General features: G+C 42.9%; 1 protein-coding gene across 1 annotated transcript in view; it reads left to right on the top strand.

Annotated features, from left to right (window-relative positions):
* Positions 1 to 18,418, top strand: part of LOC147718393 (C-type Lectin CRL-like) — a 39,557-nt gene that overhangs the window by 10,429 nt on the left and 10,710 nt on the right. The window contains exon 3 of the mRNA XM_086918336.1: positions 11,569 to 11,700. Coding sequence (XP_086774462.1) covers positions 11,569 to 11,700 — 132 coding nt within the window. The remainder of the gene's footprint in view (positions 1 to 11,568; positions 11,701 to 18,418) is intronic.

The raw sequence follows: 18,418 nt of genomic DNA, 5'->3' as shown, positions 1-18,418 counted from the left end.
TACTGTACGGTGCTCCATGTGGCATGGATTGACAGATATTTCAGAATTCTTGAGGTATCTGTCGGAGTAAAACCCATACATTGCTGGGGTTATGTTGTAAGCATGACGTAACTCCAGCAATCCATAGGGGAGGCATATACCTATTGCACTGCGTCACCCTTATGGCAGCTGTGAGGCAGGCATAAGGTTTTGGCATAGTGGCGTGCAAGAAGTGGCACAGTGAAATCTGATACATTTCACTGCGCCACTTCTACAAGTTTTTTTTACGTGGGAATGCCCACCCTGCAAACATTATACCTGTTGCAGGTATAATGTAGTGCAGGGGTTTACAATGTGACGCATCTGTCTCTCACAGAAGAACTGAGCAACTCTTCGGGCTGCAGCGCTACCTTCCACTGCTCTGCTTTCGCAAGAGTCAGCTCTAACTCAGAGAGGACAGTATTCTTGTCATCCACCAAGGCCTCTTGGTTAAAGGCTGTGGACCTTTCTCTTGAGCAGCTCTCCTCTGTGAAGTTGTTTCAGAGCAGGAGCAATCAACTTATATTTAGAAGGATCCAATCCATTCAAGAGTTTCAGTGATCTTACGTAGACCGTGGTTACTAGTAAATCTGGCATGAATCCACGCCTCCTGGTTCTAGGGTCTAAGCCTTTCTTGAAAATGGCCATTGGTATGATAGCGCTCAGATTTTGATTTCACCACCAAATTATTAATATTTGGTTGTGTGTGCTGGCGGCTTTTTTATGCCTCTGAAGTTCCTTCTCTAAACTAGCAGAGTACATTGCTGTGTTTAATTTGGAAAGCACAGAGTAGAGTCTCTTCCCCCTTTTTTCCTGCTGGACCTGATTTAGAAGTGGGTCATTAACTGTGACATTTCTCTTCTTGCCTTCCAACTGGTGTGACATGAACCCAGTTGCTAAAATAAATGGGAGGGTGACATCCAGCTCTGGCTCTTCAGGAAATAAGAGGCCGATTACGATAGCGGGCGGACAAAGTCCACCCGCCATCGTGGTGCAAAACGGACCGCCCGCCATAGGTGCGGCGGTCCCGCAAAACAAATTAGGATGCGCCCGCCACACTGGTAGGTGTGTAAAAATACATGTTTCACATTTGCATGTACAACGTGGAAGGCACCGTGCGGTGCCTGCCACCTTGTACATGCAAATGTAGGGGGGTACCATAGGTACCCCCCACGTGCAGCACCCCACCACCCTGGGGGCCCACAACGGGACCCCAAAGGCATTTTCCAACTGTCTTTTTGTGGCGAAAACTCTGCCGCAAAAGACAGGCATCCAAATACCCACGGCGGTGCCTGCACGGCACCGCCTCCATTGACCCCCTGTACCTGGTCCCGTAAGGCGGGCGGTACAGGCCCGCCTTGCGGGACCACGGCGGACGGTCTTTCCGTCCGCCGCGGTACCTTTTCCCTTCCCACCACCATCCTAATATGGCGGTGGGAATTTTAAGGGTGATGGCGGAGAATCCGCGACCGCCGGGCCGGCGGGCCTTACCGCTGGCACGGCGGTCGCGGATTCACCACCATCATAATCGGCCCCTAAGGTCCCCCCAAGCATTAGCTGTTCAGTGATAAGCACCCCTTCCAATGTCATATAGTTGCATCGTTGATAGGTAAGCGGCAGGACTCCCTACAGAATTTCAACATAATTGGCTGATCAGAAGGATGCAGTTATACCGAAGACCATCTTGAAGCTCTGCCACCTTTCAAAAGTTTCCTGATTGGCCCCGCTTCAGTGCTTTCTTTATTCCGTGCTGTTTTACCTTAGAGGCACAGTTCCCAGACTCTTCATCAAATAAATTAACTTCCAAACACAGGGGGATTCACCTTTTTGGACCATCTCTCAGCTTGACACTTTCTATCGTGAAAGCAGCCTTTTTCCAGATCTTTCCAAAACGTATCAATTCAATATATCATTCTATCGTGGCAGGGGCAGATAATTATCATATCATGCTTCTGAAAATCAATCAATCAGGGAATTGTGAAGCGCGCTACTCACCTGTGAGGGTCTCAAGGCGCTGTATGGGGCTAACTTTCTATTTCAATAAAGTACCAATTGAAATGATTAGGAGCAGATCCTAAGATAGTACCTGCTGTATCCTGGTAGACCCACTTATCACCTTGACTGACAGTCAACGAAGTTGGGGCAGAAACATGCCAACCAGTTTAGGAATGGTGAAGGAGGTTTCACAATTTACTGCATACCCATCACATGAATGTTATAAGTGATCTACAACATTAATAAAATGTAAACAGTAGCATCGCTATATACAATTTTAGTAATTATGCGACCAATTAGAATGCACACTTCCCATGCTGGAAGAAAATATATCTAAGAGCTCTAAATGAATCAGCCAAGCAACTTGTGTGCTAGCAAGGACCAACATATACGATGAAGCATGACACTTGGAGTTGGTGAAGCTTCCACGTCCTTTTAAATAATATCTGGTCTGAAAATTGCATAGTTGTACAGTCTACAATGCAATAATATATAGCCTTGAGAATTGATGTACTCTGGGTGAAAAAAACTGGAATGTTCCCTTAATAAACCTCCCTCTCCCCCATTCTGTCTTGTTAATCAGTAGCTTCATGCCAACATCTTTATGCTGTGGACATATGCAGTACAAAAGGGGGTGGTGATGGACGGAGCATCTGAACCAATCACACACTCACACCCAGTCAAAAGATCTGGGTTTGATCCATCACCGTTCTTTAGCCCACTCTGCCACCCCAGTTCAGACATGGCTATATGCAAATCAGTCTGACCCTGTGCCTCATGGGAACAGTCCAGCCCGAACTGCCAAGCCATGCCTTCCCTGGACCGGAAACAAACTTCAGAGGACCGGTTTCTGGCATTCCAGCCGTCTTCAGCCCGGCTTGCTTGAATACAGTGGCAAAGTGAGCAAGGGACTCACGTCTGAGCATACCCTGCCACACATATGGCGGCCAAAAGCGATACAAACGCTCTGTCCATCATCTCCTTTTGTATTGCTTTGTTCGCCCTAAGTTGGCAGGGTATGCTCAGACGTGAGTCCCTTGCTCACTTGGCCACTGGATTCAATATAGCCTGGCTGATGAGGATTATGAATCCGAAACCGGTCCCAGGATGCTTGTTTCCGGTCCAGTGAAGACACGGCTTGGCAGTTCGGGCTGGACTGTTCCCATGAGGCACAGGGTCAGACTGATTTACATATGGCCATGTCTGAACTGGGGTGGCTGAGTGAGCTAAAGAATGGTGATGGATTAAACCCAGATCAATTGACTGGGGGTGAGTGTTTGATTTGCTCAAACGCTTCGTCCATCATCCCCTTTTGTATCGCTGTGGACATATGCAGGGCAGCAACCTGGACTCTCAATCAGTCAATCAATCTTCCACATACCTTTGTGCAGGTATTGATCTCTCATTGCCTCATCCAGAAGTGATGAGCAGGTACCTGAAGAGGTTTAATACAGTATGTATGTCTAAAGCTTGTTATGTTTTTCAATGTAGTTTTATCATTTTTTGGAAATGATGTTGGGTTGGGTTGAGCAGAAGTGGGAAAGGTCTGATGACACTGAGGGGTATATTTACATAAGCCCCTATCGCCACCACACTGTCACTTTTAGTGACGGTGTGGTGGGGATAGGGGCTTCGCCTTAGTGACAAGGCACGTTAAGTGGCTTAAAGCAGCCTTGTAAATAATGCACCCTTTCACGCTGTAGTCAGTTTGTAAGGGGAGGGCAATGGGTTTTGTGGTGGGCGTTCCACCACAAAACCCATTGATTATGACGCTGTTCCCTATTTACAAGGGTGGCATAAATTGGAGGCAACACCAATATTAGGACCAGGGAAAACCTAGTCTTAAACAGGCGAAATGAGGAGAAATGGTTTATTTCTCCTTGTTTTTGCTGTTTTTATGTGTACTCCATTGTGCAGCACACATAGAAACAGCATAACGCCATTGATTGTTATGTGCAGTAAGGTCTCCCTTCCTGCACATAAACCATCCAAAAAATAAATAACGTTTTGCAACTTCTATGTGTGCTGCATTTAGCAGCACACATAAAAGTGACAAAATACCATTTAAAGATTGTTAATGTGCAGGAAGGGAGACCTTCCTGCACATAAACAATCTGCCCCTCAACGTAGGCACCCGTGCACTATGGTGCAAGGGTGCCTGCATTGGAGCTAGGCTGCTAAATGTAACGCCAGTGCAGGGGGAATCGCAGGGCTGCACCATATTGTTGTAAATACGGTGCAGCCCTTTGTTTCTGAAATGGCGGAGCCAAGGAGGCTAACGCAGCAGCGCTCCATCACTTCATTGTAAATTTGCCACTTAGTGTTGCGCCTAGCTTTTGCACTTTAAACTGTGAAAGTTGTGCATGTTATTCAATGGCAAAGTTATTGATCAAAAAGGTTTTAAATGAGAAACTTTCTACTACGACTTGTGTTGTGCGAAAATCCTTGTGCAAAGGGAAGTTTTGATGTTCCATCTAAAAATACATTTTCGCTGGACTTTGCTTATTTCAAACCTCAAAAACTTTCTGTAGCTCACAAAGTCCTGCACATACTCCCACCAACAGTGGTCACCCAGATGGTGGAGTAAATATACGTTACTCTCATAGTAATTCTGCTGCTACTATTCCCTTGTTGTCTCCATTGCCAACAACATCCCTCAAACCTCTATAATCATCAGCACTGCCAGCCTGTTTCTTCACACATATAACCTAGTAAGGTGCATGGACGGTGTGGGTACATGCCCCAGCATGGGCTGAGGTGCCGTGTATCCTGGGTAACGCTGGTCCACTACTCGTCAGCTACAAGAGAGACTGAGTAATACTCATGCAGAGATGCAAGAAAATCAGCAGCACTGGAAGCACAAAAGGTAAAAATTGTGACGCGTCTTCTTTATAAAGGTTCAGGAGCCAAAGATGTTATAGATGTTAAGAAGCCATTTGTTACCTTCCAGCTTTGAGACAAGGTGTAGGGGCATGCACCTGGTGTGGAGCACGAGATTTCTACCTAAGGGACACCGTCCAGGGAAAATGTCAATGTATAGAGAGCTGGCCACTGGAGAATTGCCCAATATGTATAATGTTAGACAATTGCGCAGACTCTGCATAGGAAAATCATATTATTTTCCCATTTCTCATTGTATTTGCTTTCATTTGCTATTGGAATTTCACACAGAGCTAGGCTGTGCTGTCTTGTCAGATCTATCTTTGCACAGAATCCTAAGGGTGTGTGCAATGTTACCCTCACGTTATGCCCGCTGTGCATATGTTATCAAGGGTTTGCCACTACACAACAAAAGCATTGTTACAGTATTTTCAAATGAACTTCTGGACAAAGAACCACGGGGCATATTATCAAGGACCGGTGTTAAAATTATTGTTGTTTTATCGGCAAGAAACTGCCTATAAAACGGCGATAATGGGCTTGATAATACGCCCTTGTTAATTCCAATAGAAGTCCTTGATCTGGTGTGAGCATGGGCTTCTATGGGAATTAACAAGGGCATATTATCAAGCCCATTATCGACGCGATAAAACAGCGATAATTTTAACACGGGTCCTTGATAATATGCCCCCACTTTTGTAAGCGCCAGGTGATGGATTCTGATGGTGCGCTTCCCTGATGTGGGAGGCACCGCCGTGCGTGCATGAGGGCGGCTACAAAGAGTATTACATCTGGGTCTGGAGATGGCAGCCTTCAGGCTGAGTAAATGTTCCTTCCCTTAGCATAGATCTTTCCAAGGGATACCACAAGGTTGTTGGTCACCAGAATGCCTGGGTAGTGAGTTGATACTGAGTCCCCTTTAACCCCTTGATGATGACATCACAGATCGGACGGCTTGCATCCGGCCAAACCAGGAACATCCTTCAGGAATATATGACGCTACTTAGCATGCCAATACTACGCATGCTTTTAGTGCAATGTTTTCACATCGCAACTTCCATTACTCCGCATATTTTTAATGCGCAAACCATTACTGCGCAAAAACATTTATAATATAAGAATCTTCTTTTACTTCACTGTTAATTTCTACGTATACCACTACTACGCAAAAAGGACCATTTTTATTATTATTATTTTTTTAAGTTACCTAAACCCTGGGATGGGATTGCAGGCCCCCAGCACAACCCTACCCCTACTACCAGTCCATCCCCTACACTGAAACACTACGCTGCACAACCCTCCGAAAACTACCCTATACCCTAAAGCTCTAGCCTACACTCTTAAACACTACAACACTACCCTAAACCCTAAATCACTACCTCAACACGTCCCTACCACTACTACGAGTCCGTCCCCTACACTGAAACACTACGCTGCACAGCCCTCCGAAAACTACCCTAAACCCTAAGGGCCTTATTTATGAAGGCCTTGCGCCACCGGTGCGTCACTTTTAAAATGGGAAAAAGTGACGCACCGGTGGCGCAAGGCCTTCATAAATTAGGCCCTAAACTCTAGCCTACACTCTTAAACACTACAACACTACCCTAAACCCTAAATCACTACATCAGCACGTCCCTACCACTACTACGAGTCGGTCCCCTACACTGAAACACTACCCTGCACAAACCACTGACAGTACCCTAAACCCTAAAACACTACCCTACACTACACAAAAACTACAACAATACCCTAAAACCTAAAACACTACCCCCAGCACTTCCCTACCCCTAATCCCACTCCGTCCCCTATACTTTAACACTACCCTACACGACCGCCAGTCACTTCCCTAAACCCTAAAACACTACCCTACACTACACAAAAACTACAACAATACCCTAAAATCTAAAACACTACCCCCAGCACTTCCCTACCCCTAATCCCACTCCATCCCCTATACTTTAACACTACCCTACACGACCGCCTGTCACTTCCCTAAACCCTAAAACACTACCCTACACTACACTACTACCCTAAACACCTACAATACTACCCCCTGCAATACCCTAAAACTAAAAAAACTTCTCATCAAACTCTTTAAACCTTAAAAAAGATGCACAGTCCCTCTTATCTCTCTCTCCTCTTGGCACGTCACGTCTCCGCGTAACTCACACAGCTCGTAGTAAAGAAATGCGTACTAAATGCATTTGCGAAGTAAAAGCATGCTATGTAGCAGCATGCGTAGTAATGGTAAACGCGCACTAAAAAATACGGAGAAAAAGCACATTGTTGTAATGCCCGCGTCGTAACAGTGCATTGCCTCCTTCATCGCTGGCACTGGTTTCATATCGAGCTCCATAATGCACTGCCTGAGCAACCGCAGAGGATGAACTTCGCCCACTCTAGGAAAATTTAAGAGGTCTCCGCGCTCAAAGAAATAAAAAAAAAGACTCAAACTATGTATTTTGTCAGCACAATTTTAGTATTATATTTACAAAAAAATACTGGGGCCTATTATCAAGGGCCATCCAGCCGCGCTTTTTTGGCTTTCAAAGCCAAAAAGGCGGCGATAATATTATCTCCCTATCAACAACGTGGCGCTAACATGCATTAGCGCATGTTAGCTGCCGTTTTTGCAATGCCACGCATCTTAGCGATATACATCGCTAATGAGATGCAAAGAAGGTGTTCCTGACCATTACTCCATGTAAATAATCGCTAACAAGGCTTTGTGATATTTACAAGCATGGAGCAGATCCGTGAAGCAATGAAAAATGCTGTGCTAACCGCAGTTTTTGCCGGAATCTAGTCCTGATAAAATCCTGACTAAGCTATGTGTAATATGGGAGGTGGATTTACAGGTTAAATCCACACTCCCATATTATCAAGCCTTCCCTTAGCGCTGTGAAATTATCGCTTGATTTCACACGTTATTGCCGATTATCGCTGTCTATCCCTGGTTTTCACATCGCCATTTAGCAAAGCGTTGCTAATACGCCACTAACACGGCGATGTATGCCCCACTGTGTTCTAAAAATCGTTGACAAAATATTGTCTCATTGGGTGTTGAGTTTCCATTATTAACTCCAACGGAGTGACGTTATTGGAGGCGACAATTAGAACACTATTTTTGTCAGAAAATATTCTGAAAATGATATTCTGGTACTGCAACTTAATGATACAAGCAAATATATCAGTTTTGAATCCTAACATTATAGGATGCCCATCACGGTTCCTATGCCAGTTAAGAGTTCAGCAAACCTTTCTGTGGTGCCATGAATATGGTGCCAAGGCGCTAGCTTTCAAGTATTCCAGAGTACTTCAAAAAGTGCCAGCTTGTCAGGGGTAATCACTGATGCTCAGCAAGGTCAAAGAAGGTCACGAAGCAGTTCACTATTTCAGGGGGGTCCTTAAGGTGCCAGGGCCATTGTTCAAGGGGCATGTAAATTACAATTGAGGCTCAAGAATAGGAGTTATTGACTAGGGGGGGGGGGGGCTGACCCAGTAAAAAACACCAATTGCCATTAAGAAACCATCTCGTCAGGAGCGTGTAATCAATGTTCTACTGTCGTAGCAAAATCAACCTTGTACCCGTGTGTAGAGGAAGCTGTCAAGCCAGAGTGCCTATTGGAAAGGTATATATAGTAACTGTCATGCCAGAGTACATATTGTAATGTAATGTAATGTAATGTAAAAAGTATTTGTAGAGCGCTGCGTTCACCGGACGGTTTCTTGGCGCTGATCACTAACCCAGGGGGAGGCAGAGGGGGGGAGAAAGAGGAACCTTATGTATAAGCACCGCGGAAAAGGTGAGTTTTTAGGAGAGACCTAAAGTGAGGGTGGGAAGAGGAGAGTCTGAGGTCCAATGGAAGAGAGTTCCAGAGTGAGGGGGTCAGGAAAGAGAATCTAAGGCCTCCGTGCTTTTTACGCCTAAACCTAGGAGTCTGGAGGAGAGCGTGATGGGAAGAACGGAGGTGTCTGGAGGTGTATTGCACAGGTATATATAGTAACTGTCATGCCAGAGTTTATATTGCAAAGGTATATATAGTAACTGTCATGCCAGAGTTTATATTGCAAAGGTATATATAGTAACTGTCATGCCAGAGGACATATTGCACAGGTATATATAGTAACTGTCATGCCAGAGTTTATATTGCAAAGGTATATATAGTAACTGTCATGCCAGAGTTTATATTGCAAAGGTATATATAGTAACTGTCATGCCAGAGTTTATATTGCAAAGGTATATATAGTAACTGTCATGCCAGAGTTTATATTGCAAAGGTATATATAGTAACTGTCATGCCAGAGTACCTATTGCAAAGGTATATATAGTAACTGTCATGCCAGAGTTTATATTGCAAAGGTATATATAGTAACTGTCATGCCAGAGTTTATATTGCAAAGGTATATATAGTAACTGTCATGCCTGAGTTTATATTGCAAAGGTATATATAGTAACTGTCATGCCAGAGTACATATTGCAAAGGTATATATAGTAACTGTCATGCCAGAGTACATATTGCACAGGTATATATAGTAACTGTCATGCCAGAGTACATATTGCACAGGTATATATAGTAACTGTCATGCCAGAGTTTATATTGCAAAGGTATATATAGTAACTGTCATAGTAACTGTCATGCCAGAGTTTATATTGCAAAGGTATACATAGTAACTGTCATGCCAGAGTACCTATTGGAAAGGTATATATATAGTAACTGTCATGCTAGAGTTTATATTGCAAAAGTATATATAGTAACTGTCATGCCAGAGTTTATATTGCAAAGGTATATATAGTAACTGTCATGCCAGAGTTTATATTGCAAAGGCATATATAGTAACTGTCATGCCAGAGTTTATATTGCAAAGGTATATATAGTAACTGTCATGCCAGAGTTTATATTGCAAAGGTATATATAGTAACTGTCATGCCAGAGTACATATTGCAAAGGTATATATAGTCACTGTCATGCCAGAGTACGTATTGCACAGGTATATATAGTAACTGTCATGCCAGAGTACATATTGCACAGGTATATATAGTAACTGTCATGCCAGAGTACATATTGCACAGGTATATATAGTAACTGTCATGCCAGAGTACATATTGCACAGGTATATAGAGTAGCTGTCATGGCAGAGGACATATTGCACAGGTATATAGAGTAGCTGTCATGGCAGAGGACATATTGCACAGGTATATAGAGTAGCTGTCATGCCAGAGTACATATTGCACAGGTATATATAGTAACTGCCATGCCAGAGTACATATTGCACAGGTATATATAGTAACTGTCATGCCAGAGTACATATTGCACAGGTATATATAGTAACTGTCATGCCAGAGTACATATTGCACAGGTATATAGAGTAGCTGTCATGGCAGAGGACATATTGCACAGGTATATAGAGTAGCTGTCATGGCAGAGGACATATTGCACAGGTATATAGAGTAGCTGTCATGGCAGAGGACATATTGCACAGGTATATATACTAACTGTCATGCCAGAGTACATATTGCACAGGTATATAGATTAACTCTGTCCCACCATAAACCAATTTGCCCCAGTGTTAAAACCACCCTTGCAATGAATGCTTCCTCATTGCTTTGGTTCCTACAGCATCATTGAGAGTAATGCCAAAATGCCCATTACCCAGAAATGAACGGCAACAGTGTAATGTGAATAATTTAAATTCCCTGTTAAGTAGGAGGAAATCTTTTCAATAGACGCACACTTCCCAACCTACTACCCACCCCAGATCCCTTCCCGCTCTTCTCAACCTCCTACCCACCCCAGATATCTTCTCGCTCTTCCCAACCTCCTACCCACCCCAGATCCCTTCCCACTCTCGTCCTCTCGCCCCCTTCTTTTGACCCTCTTGCGTAGAGGTCCAGGGCTGCAGCAGGTACCAGGGATTATCTGGCTCGTATTTCGTGCAGCATGAATGGCCCCGATCCCTGACCAGCGCTCCACCTTCTCAATAGGCTGACACAGATGGAAGTCTGAGCTTCCTTCTCACTTCCCAGTACCACTCCAGCCTTCCACTCAGTTCACCAGCAGAAGGACCCTTCAATGCGCATGTGCGTTTAGATGCATGGTGCCACCATTTTATAGATTGCTGTATTTTCCAGCATGGAAGAAGAAGCTTCCTTCGTAAGGATGTTTCTTTGTGTCAGAAGACCAAGAGGGCTGCTCGGCAGGGGGCGGGCACTGGCAGTCACCTATGGTTAGGATGGGACCTTAGAGGCTTGCAGGTTTGACTCGTAGTCGCATTTGGTTTCATGAATATAGAGCCCAAGCCTGCAGCCCAGTGAGGAAGCGCCAGAATAGCCAATTCGCACATGCACTTGTCCCATCAGGAGCCCCTCAACAGCCTCCTGTTAACTGCTATGGACTAGGGAAGGGCATCTCTCTGGTCCTGCCACTACCTTCATGACCACAGAGAGCCATGGTAGCAAGGGCAGTGCCCGGAGTCCCAACAGACAAGCAGCCGCTGCTCCTGGTTACCCCTGATTGACATCCTTTTGATTCTCGTCTTCATGAAACAAAGTAAGGGACTCTGAGATGTATCCATGAGATGATGGAAATGCATAAATCATATTATGTTTGCTTCTAATGATCTTCTTTCTTTCTCCCTCTCTTCCTCTCTTTACTTGAACCCACGTTGATGTAGATGTTCTGCAGGCACAAGATCCGTGGTGGGCGCCTGGCCTCCGTTCACTCCAGAAGTCGAAATACTCAACTAAATGGCTTGTTCCGGGCTCAACCCCAACTTGTCTGGTTAGGGGGGCTCTATCTCCAGCAGGTATGTTTCTCAGAGCGACACAGTGCATTGAGCTGGCATTGATGGGAATGGAAGGGACAGGTGATTTTCACACCAATGGGAGGGAACAGTTGTCCACTCATGCGAGAACCATATTAGGAACTGTTTTTGCCATTGATCAAACATAAACGAAGAGAGTGTTTTTCATCAATATTACGAACTTTAAGTCTTGGGAACAGAAATCTGAGCTGAAAAGTGTGGTACCACTTTGGCCTTCTGTTTAAGGTCATCTTACTGAAGAGTACGAAAGGTGTTTTTATTTTTTAAATTTTTTGTAGGAAACCACTTTCGACCCTACACAACGCTAGCGACCCTGGCCACGCTCTGCCCCAGCCCTAGCGGACCTCCATTGTCCTCTCCCCCCACGTCTCACAAGTACAACCCTCTCAAAGGATGGGTGAATAGCTACTCCTCACAACTCTTCAAGTACATGTGGATTAGTAGTGGCACCCCAATTGCACAACATGCAGGTGACTCGTACAATTTCCATGCCTCATTGTTTCACTGTGATCACACCCGACAAGTACCCCGTACAATAAACTTGCTATGCACCGCCTTCATAGCTTCCTTATGACTGTCCACTTATAGCTTTTCCTCAAACTACTCAAAACATCTCCGTTCATACCCGCTCTAACTCAGAAAACAAGTTTCAATTTTCACAGGAATCTGAGCAGCAAGACACGACCTTGGACCAAGGTAACATCTGACCGGAACTGAGGAACTGAAGACAAGTGGACGCAGTGAAAGACAGGAGGGCAAAAGGCTTTATGAAGCCGCACAAAGTCACCTTGCGTGGGTTTGAGTGGTCTCAAAGTAAGTCGACGCAGCACAAATCGCTGCATCGACTTACTCTGCGCCCGGGAGGAGTTCCATGGGCGCTGCGGTGGGTGTTTCCACGCAACAACAATGGACTCTGACGCTGCTCCAGATTTATAAAGTGATGTCAACCTGGGGAAGCTTCAAATCCATGTGCCCCCTGAGGTGAGGCGTAACGAGGAGAAATATGTTAATTTCTCCTCGTTTTTCCTCTTTCTGAGAGGAAAGCGCCCTGTAGGATTGTTTTTGTGCAGGAAGGTGCTCTGTCCTGCACAAAAACTACCTTGCCTGCAATAGAGGTATCGGTCCAAGAGGGCCTTTGTTGCCGCTAGCCTGCTAAAACGGCACCAGTGAAGCCAGAAAGGACAGGAATTCATGCTTGAATAAGGATCATTCCTGCCCTTTCATTTTGGAGTAGGCCAGCGCTGCAAGGGGCCTTGCTGTGCTGCCCTGCTTCAAAATGCTGTAAATGAGGCTCTTTGTGTGGAAACACTGTGTTAAAGGAAGCTCTGTCAGAGACAGGGAGGGGCTGGAGGATGGCGTTGTAGAACAGAGCAAAAAGGAGCACTGCCAGAGAAATGCAGGCTGCAAGCTGGTGATCTTTGAAAGTGATGATGCAGCCACGTAGCGAGCACAGCAATGCCCACTTTCTCAAGGGTACAGTACATTTTTCATATAAATTTACAAAAAGACGACAGGCTCTGAAAGGACACTAATCCTTTTTAGAAACAAATAGGTTTATGTAATTTTTTTTCATTTCAGTACAGTTTTGTTTCTCTTAAAATTGGTAAATAAGTCATATGTGGATTTTATATATATATATATATATATATATATACATATATATATATATATATATATATATATATATATATATATATATATATATATATATATATATATATATATAATCCATCTATGACTTTTTTACCAATATATTGTACCCACTAGGGGTCGCCACTGGGTAGTTATAGTTAGGACCACATTTCCATAGGAAAAGCATATACCTTTGGTGCCATTTGATGAATCTTCATGAAACTTTCCAAAAACAGTCTCATCCACGTCAGTTCCTTCCTGGAACATTTTGTGGTGATCCGTCAAGTGGGAGCTGAGAAAAGTGGGGTCTCATATCCTCATATATTTTCCATAGGATAATTAGACACAGCTACACCCAAAACAGTAGAACTGAATTACACCAAATTTTGAAGGAAGCTAGATCTTTGTCTAGTAAATGTGCTTTTTGTGTGTAATTCTGCTCACAAGCTTTAGAGATACTGAGGTGCAAAATATATGGAGGATCTGCAGAGTCAACATATCTTAAGATCTGATTGGCTGCCACTACATCAACAAATATGTGGCGACAGCCATTTAGGATTCAGTATCTCAGTTCTAGTCTTGCAAAAAAGTTTAGACATTCATTCAAAGGGACAGGGAAGGGACTGAAAAAACAAACATTTAAGGTATGTTATATTTAGGTAAAAATGTCAGCTAAAACATCCCATTTTAAGCTAACAAAACTTTTGTAATTCACCAATTGTAATTATCGTAAGTAACTATAACTTGTGCCATAAAGTAATTATAATTGTGCCCCTGCCATGCACTGTGTTGTTATCAGTGTTCTTGTCAAAGTTGTCATTTCGGATATCATTAAGGATGTAATCAAGAATATGTCATGAGTGATTTAATATGTGAGTGAGGATAAAATGTAAAACCCATGGCACTAACATGGGTTCTGGGAGCAAGTAACCCTAACATGGAACAGTGGTTCCTCAAGCCACAGTAGTGGTGAGGATACTCGCTCGCAAGGAACTCTGGATCCTCAAGACTGTGGTTAACAACACATTTAAATGGGTTTCTGTGTGAAGCAAGGTTCGAAGTCTGCAGAGTGCAGGGCTCTCCACCACTCCCTCTGTGCACTGCCTCTGGGAATGGGTGTGTACAAAGCGTGGGGTGACGGCCTGCCTGCAGGTGAGGCTTTTGCCCAGCTGGGTACGGCCCAATGGTGTGCGTAGCAGGGCATCTGCGGAGGGTGGGACACAAGGCCTGACCACAAGCCAGGCCTTGTGCTTTTCCTTCACTGCACACGGCTGAAGGCGGTGCAAAGCGGGGACAGATCCTGACAGATGGCCCAGCAGGTTCTGAGCCCCACCACTGCTGTACACAGGCGTAGTGGTTAGGGCATCTACAAAAGGTGTTGGGCAGGGCATGGCCAAATATTAGACATAAAAAGAGCAGAGTTCCCCTAAAAATTTGGGTTAGAGTATGATTTTTAAAAAATACTGAAATTTGCTGAAAAAAACAAAGGATAAAGTGCAGTTGTAGTTAGGTTTGGTAATAAGATGTCCATGTACCTTTGGATATGTGGAGGTGTGCCAATGTTAAACGGCTGGTATGCAGCACCATAGAAAAAATTCTATACAAAGTGGACGTTTATAAGTGGGTACTTTTTTCCAGAACTTCCCTGAAGAATTGAGGCTCTGTAGATTGTTGAATAATGTTGAAGGTAGGCGTGATCCACTGGGGTTCTAAGAATATCTCTATAGTTGTATGTTGCACACCATTGTGCTCATTCCAGAAATATGTGCAGTGTGTTTCGCTGAACTCTGGAAGGGTGTCCATAGGGCCTTGCTGATGTGCCTTATCAAAGGCTAATGCATGCCTGTCAACCATTTGACTCAAAATTGAGGACCTAATGAAGTCTTTAAGAGGGTGATCCAGTTAATGTATATAGAGAGCCAACACTTTTTTAGAAGGTGTTCAAGGTTTGGTGCCCCATGAAATTCACTAAACTATAACTGGTGAATGATAGTGTTTTTTCATTTTTTTAACATTATGTCATATCTCATTTCAACACCTACCTGTAACGTCACTGTATGCTTTGGTCTATTTTGAATATAATAAAGTGTAAAAGGTCAAGAAAATTATAATAATCCCAAAAATTATTTGAGACACAGCAAAGGTTGACAAAGGGGTACACTGTCCCCCGTGATCACCCTGAATTTAGGGGACTTCATCCCCCATTGAGCCCTGCACCAGGAGGTGCACCTACTGACTGGTGCTTGAAGTAGGTAGGGTCTTGCATAGCTCTCTTAGCGCTCTCAGCAATCCTGCTGTGTGGAACGCATGTGGGCCACACCCGGGCAAAGTCCAAGCCTAGGGCATACCCGTCTGTGCCTGTCAGCGACAGGAAGAGGCGGAGCAGATCCATACCCCCCCAGTTCTCTGAATACTGAAACCAAGTACGAACCTACCCCGAGGAGAAGGTCCTGCAAATCCAGTCAGTAGCCTAAAAATGTGACAATAAATGAGGAAAAGGAATGCCACTGAGCTTATTAGGGGACCTGGAAAGAAATTCAAACAAGCAAAAACACACGCTGCAGAGAACTGTACCTTGGCCGACATTAGCAATCTTATTGGAGAGATCGAGGATCTGTTAGCTCAGGGTAAAGCGCGAGTGGAGGGGAAGGGCGCCAAGTCTAAAATAAACTATTTTCTGAAAAGTGAAGAAAGTAAGACTGGCGTTAGCTCCACTGACCTGACTCAGGGGTTTGCAGCTTCAAATGCCCCTGAATGCATCCGCTTAACACTACCCTCTGAAACCCAGTTAACTTTTATCAATGGAAAATTACCTGTGTCACAGCCTTGAGAGAAACAACCAGCCCTCACTTACAACATCTTATGATCAAACCGTTATGCCCCATTGATCGACTTGTTCTCTGAACAAACTACACAAACTACCCTACCTACACCATCTGCATCTAAAAGCATGCCAGCCAACAATCTGGGAGTTATGAAACCGCTTATCGGTACATTAAAGAATGACATAGCCGATATGATGCCCACCATGAAGTTGACAAATTAAAATGGGTAAACACCCAAAATATCGAATTTTAAATATCGACTGTCCAGAATATCCAATCAAAAATATCGAGAGGCCAGAATATCGAATTCCCAAAATATAGTTGCGTAGAATATCGAATTTGAGGTAAGAAAGATTCTTTTCCATAATATCGAATTTAGAAATATCGTTTTCCAGAATATCGAAAAAAATATATAGTTATATATGCTAGTATATGTGTTAAAATTATATATTATTTTTGTAATGTATGATTACATTTTTTTAAAGTCACTAATTTTATGTTAGATATATTTTTGCGTATTTTACTTCAGTAGCGGGTTGTGGGTTTATAGGGGAATAGGGTGCAAAGTAATTTAACTATAATATATTTTTTATATTTATTTAGAATTAATTAATTATACGTAAATTAATGTTTGTGTAATTTAATTCTGTAGGTTGTGGGTTTATAGGGGAATAGGGTGGGAAATAATTTTATTGAAATTAATTTTAAAAAATTGTATTTAATACTTTAATATGTAATAATGTATATTGTTATTTAAGTTAATTAATTTTTAATTAATTGTTAATTGAATAATAACACGTAATAATTAATTTTAATTGTGTTATTTGTGTTACAAATATTAATTAGTAATTAATTAGATATTAATTATTAATATTTAATGTGTTAATATGTTAAGTGTACATTTTTTTAGGAGCAGGTTGAGCACTGATAGGGGAGTAGGCTGCAGAGTAATTTAATTTTAAATCACATTTTTTATATAATATTTATTAAAAGCTATTTTATAATGTTAATTGTGTGAATTACTTTAGATATGATGGTTATTATTTGTTTTGTTAATTGCCATTAGCTTATTAATTAATTGTTAATTAACTATATTAATTGATTAATATTTTACAATATTGGAGGTGACGTTTATAGAGGAAAATGGTGGGAGGTAAATACATTTTTATAAATTAATTAATTGTTAATTAACTTTAATTATATTGCAGGAGTGGGTATGCTAAGTTATACCCCTATGCTATCCAACGCTTTCCTTACTGTTCCACTCACTGGAGTGGGAATGGTCATTTTTACCCATCCGCTGTCCAACACTTTCCCTACTGTTTCACTCACTGGAGTGGGAATAGTAATTTTTACCCACCCGCTATCCAACACTTTCCCTACTGTTTCACTCACTGGAGTGGGAATAGTAATTTTGACACTCCCGATATCCAATACTTTCCCTACTGTTCCACTCACTGGAGTGAGAATAGTAATTTTTACACTCCCGATATCCAATACTTTCCCTACTGTTCCACTCGCTGGAGTCGGAATAGTAATTTTTAGCCCTACGCTATCCAACGCTTTCCCTACTGTTGCACTCTCTGGAGTTAGCTAATTAATTAATTGTTAATTAACTATGTTAATTGATTAATATGTTACAATATTGGAGGTGACGTTTATAGAGGAAAATGGTGGGAGGTAAATACATTTTTATAAATTAATTAATTGTTAATTAACTTTAATTATATTGCAGGAGTGGGTATGCTAAGTTATACCCCTATGCTATCCAACGCTTTCCTTACTGTTCCACTCACTGGAGTGGGAATAGTCATTTTTACCCATCCGCTGTCCAACACTTTCCCTACTGTTTCACTCACAGGAGTGGGAATAGTAATTTTACCCACCCGCTATCCAACACTTTCCCTACTGTTCCACTCACTGGAGTGGGAATAGTAATGTTTACACTCCCGCTATCCAATACTTTCCCTACTGTTCCACTCGCGGGAGTAGGAATAGTAATTTGTATCCACCCGCTATCCAACACTTTCCCTACTGTTCCACTCACTGGAGTGGAAATAGTCATTTTTATCCACCCGCTATCCAATACTTTCCGTATTGTTCCACTCGCTGGAATGGGAATAGTCATTTTTACCCACCCGTTATCTAACACTTTCCCTACTGTTCCACTCACTGGAGTGGGAATAGTAATTTTACACTTCCGCTAGTCAACACTTTCTCTACTGTTCCACTCGCTGGAGTAG

The sequence above is a fragment of the Lissotriton vulgaris genome, chromosome 4_1 (assembly GCF_964263255.1).
Source record: "Lissotriton vulgaris chromosome 4_1, aLisVul1.2, whole genome shotgun sequence".
NCBI lineage: Eukaryota > Metazoa > Chordata > Amphibia > Caudata > Salamandridae > Lissotriton > Lissotriton vulgaris.
Note: the sequence above shows the minus strand (reverse complement) of the source record. Positions and strands in the feature narration are given on the sequence as shown.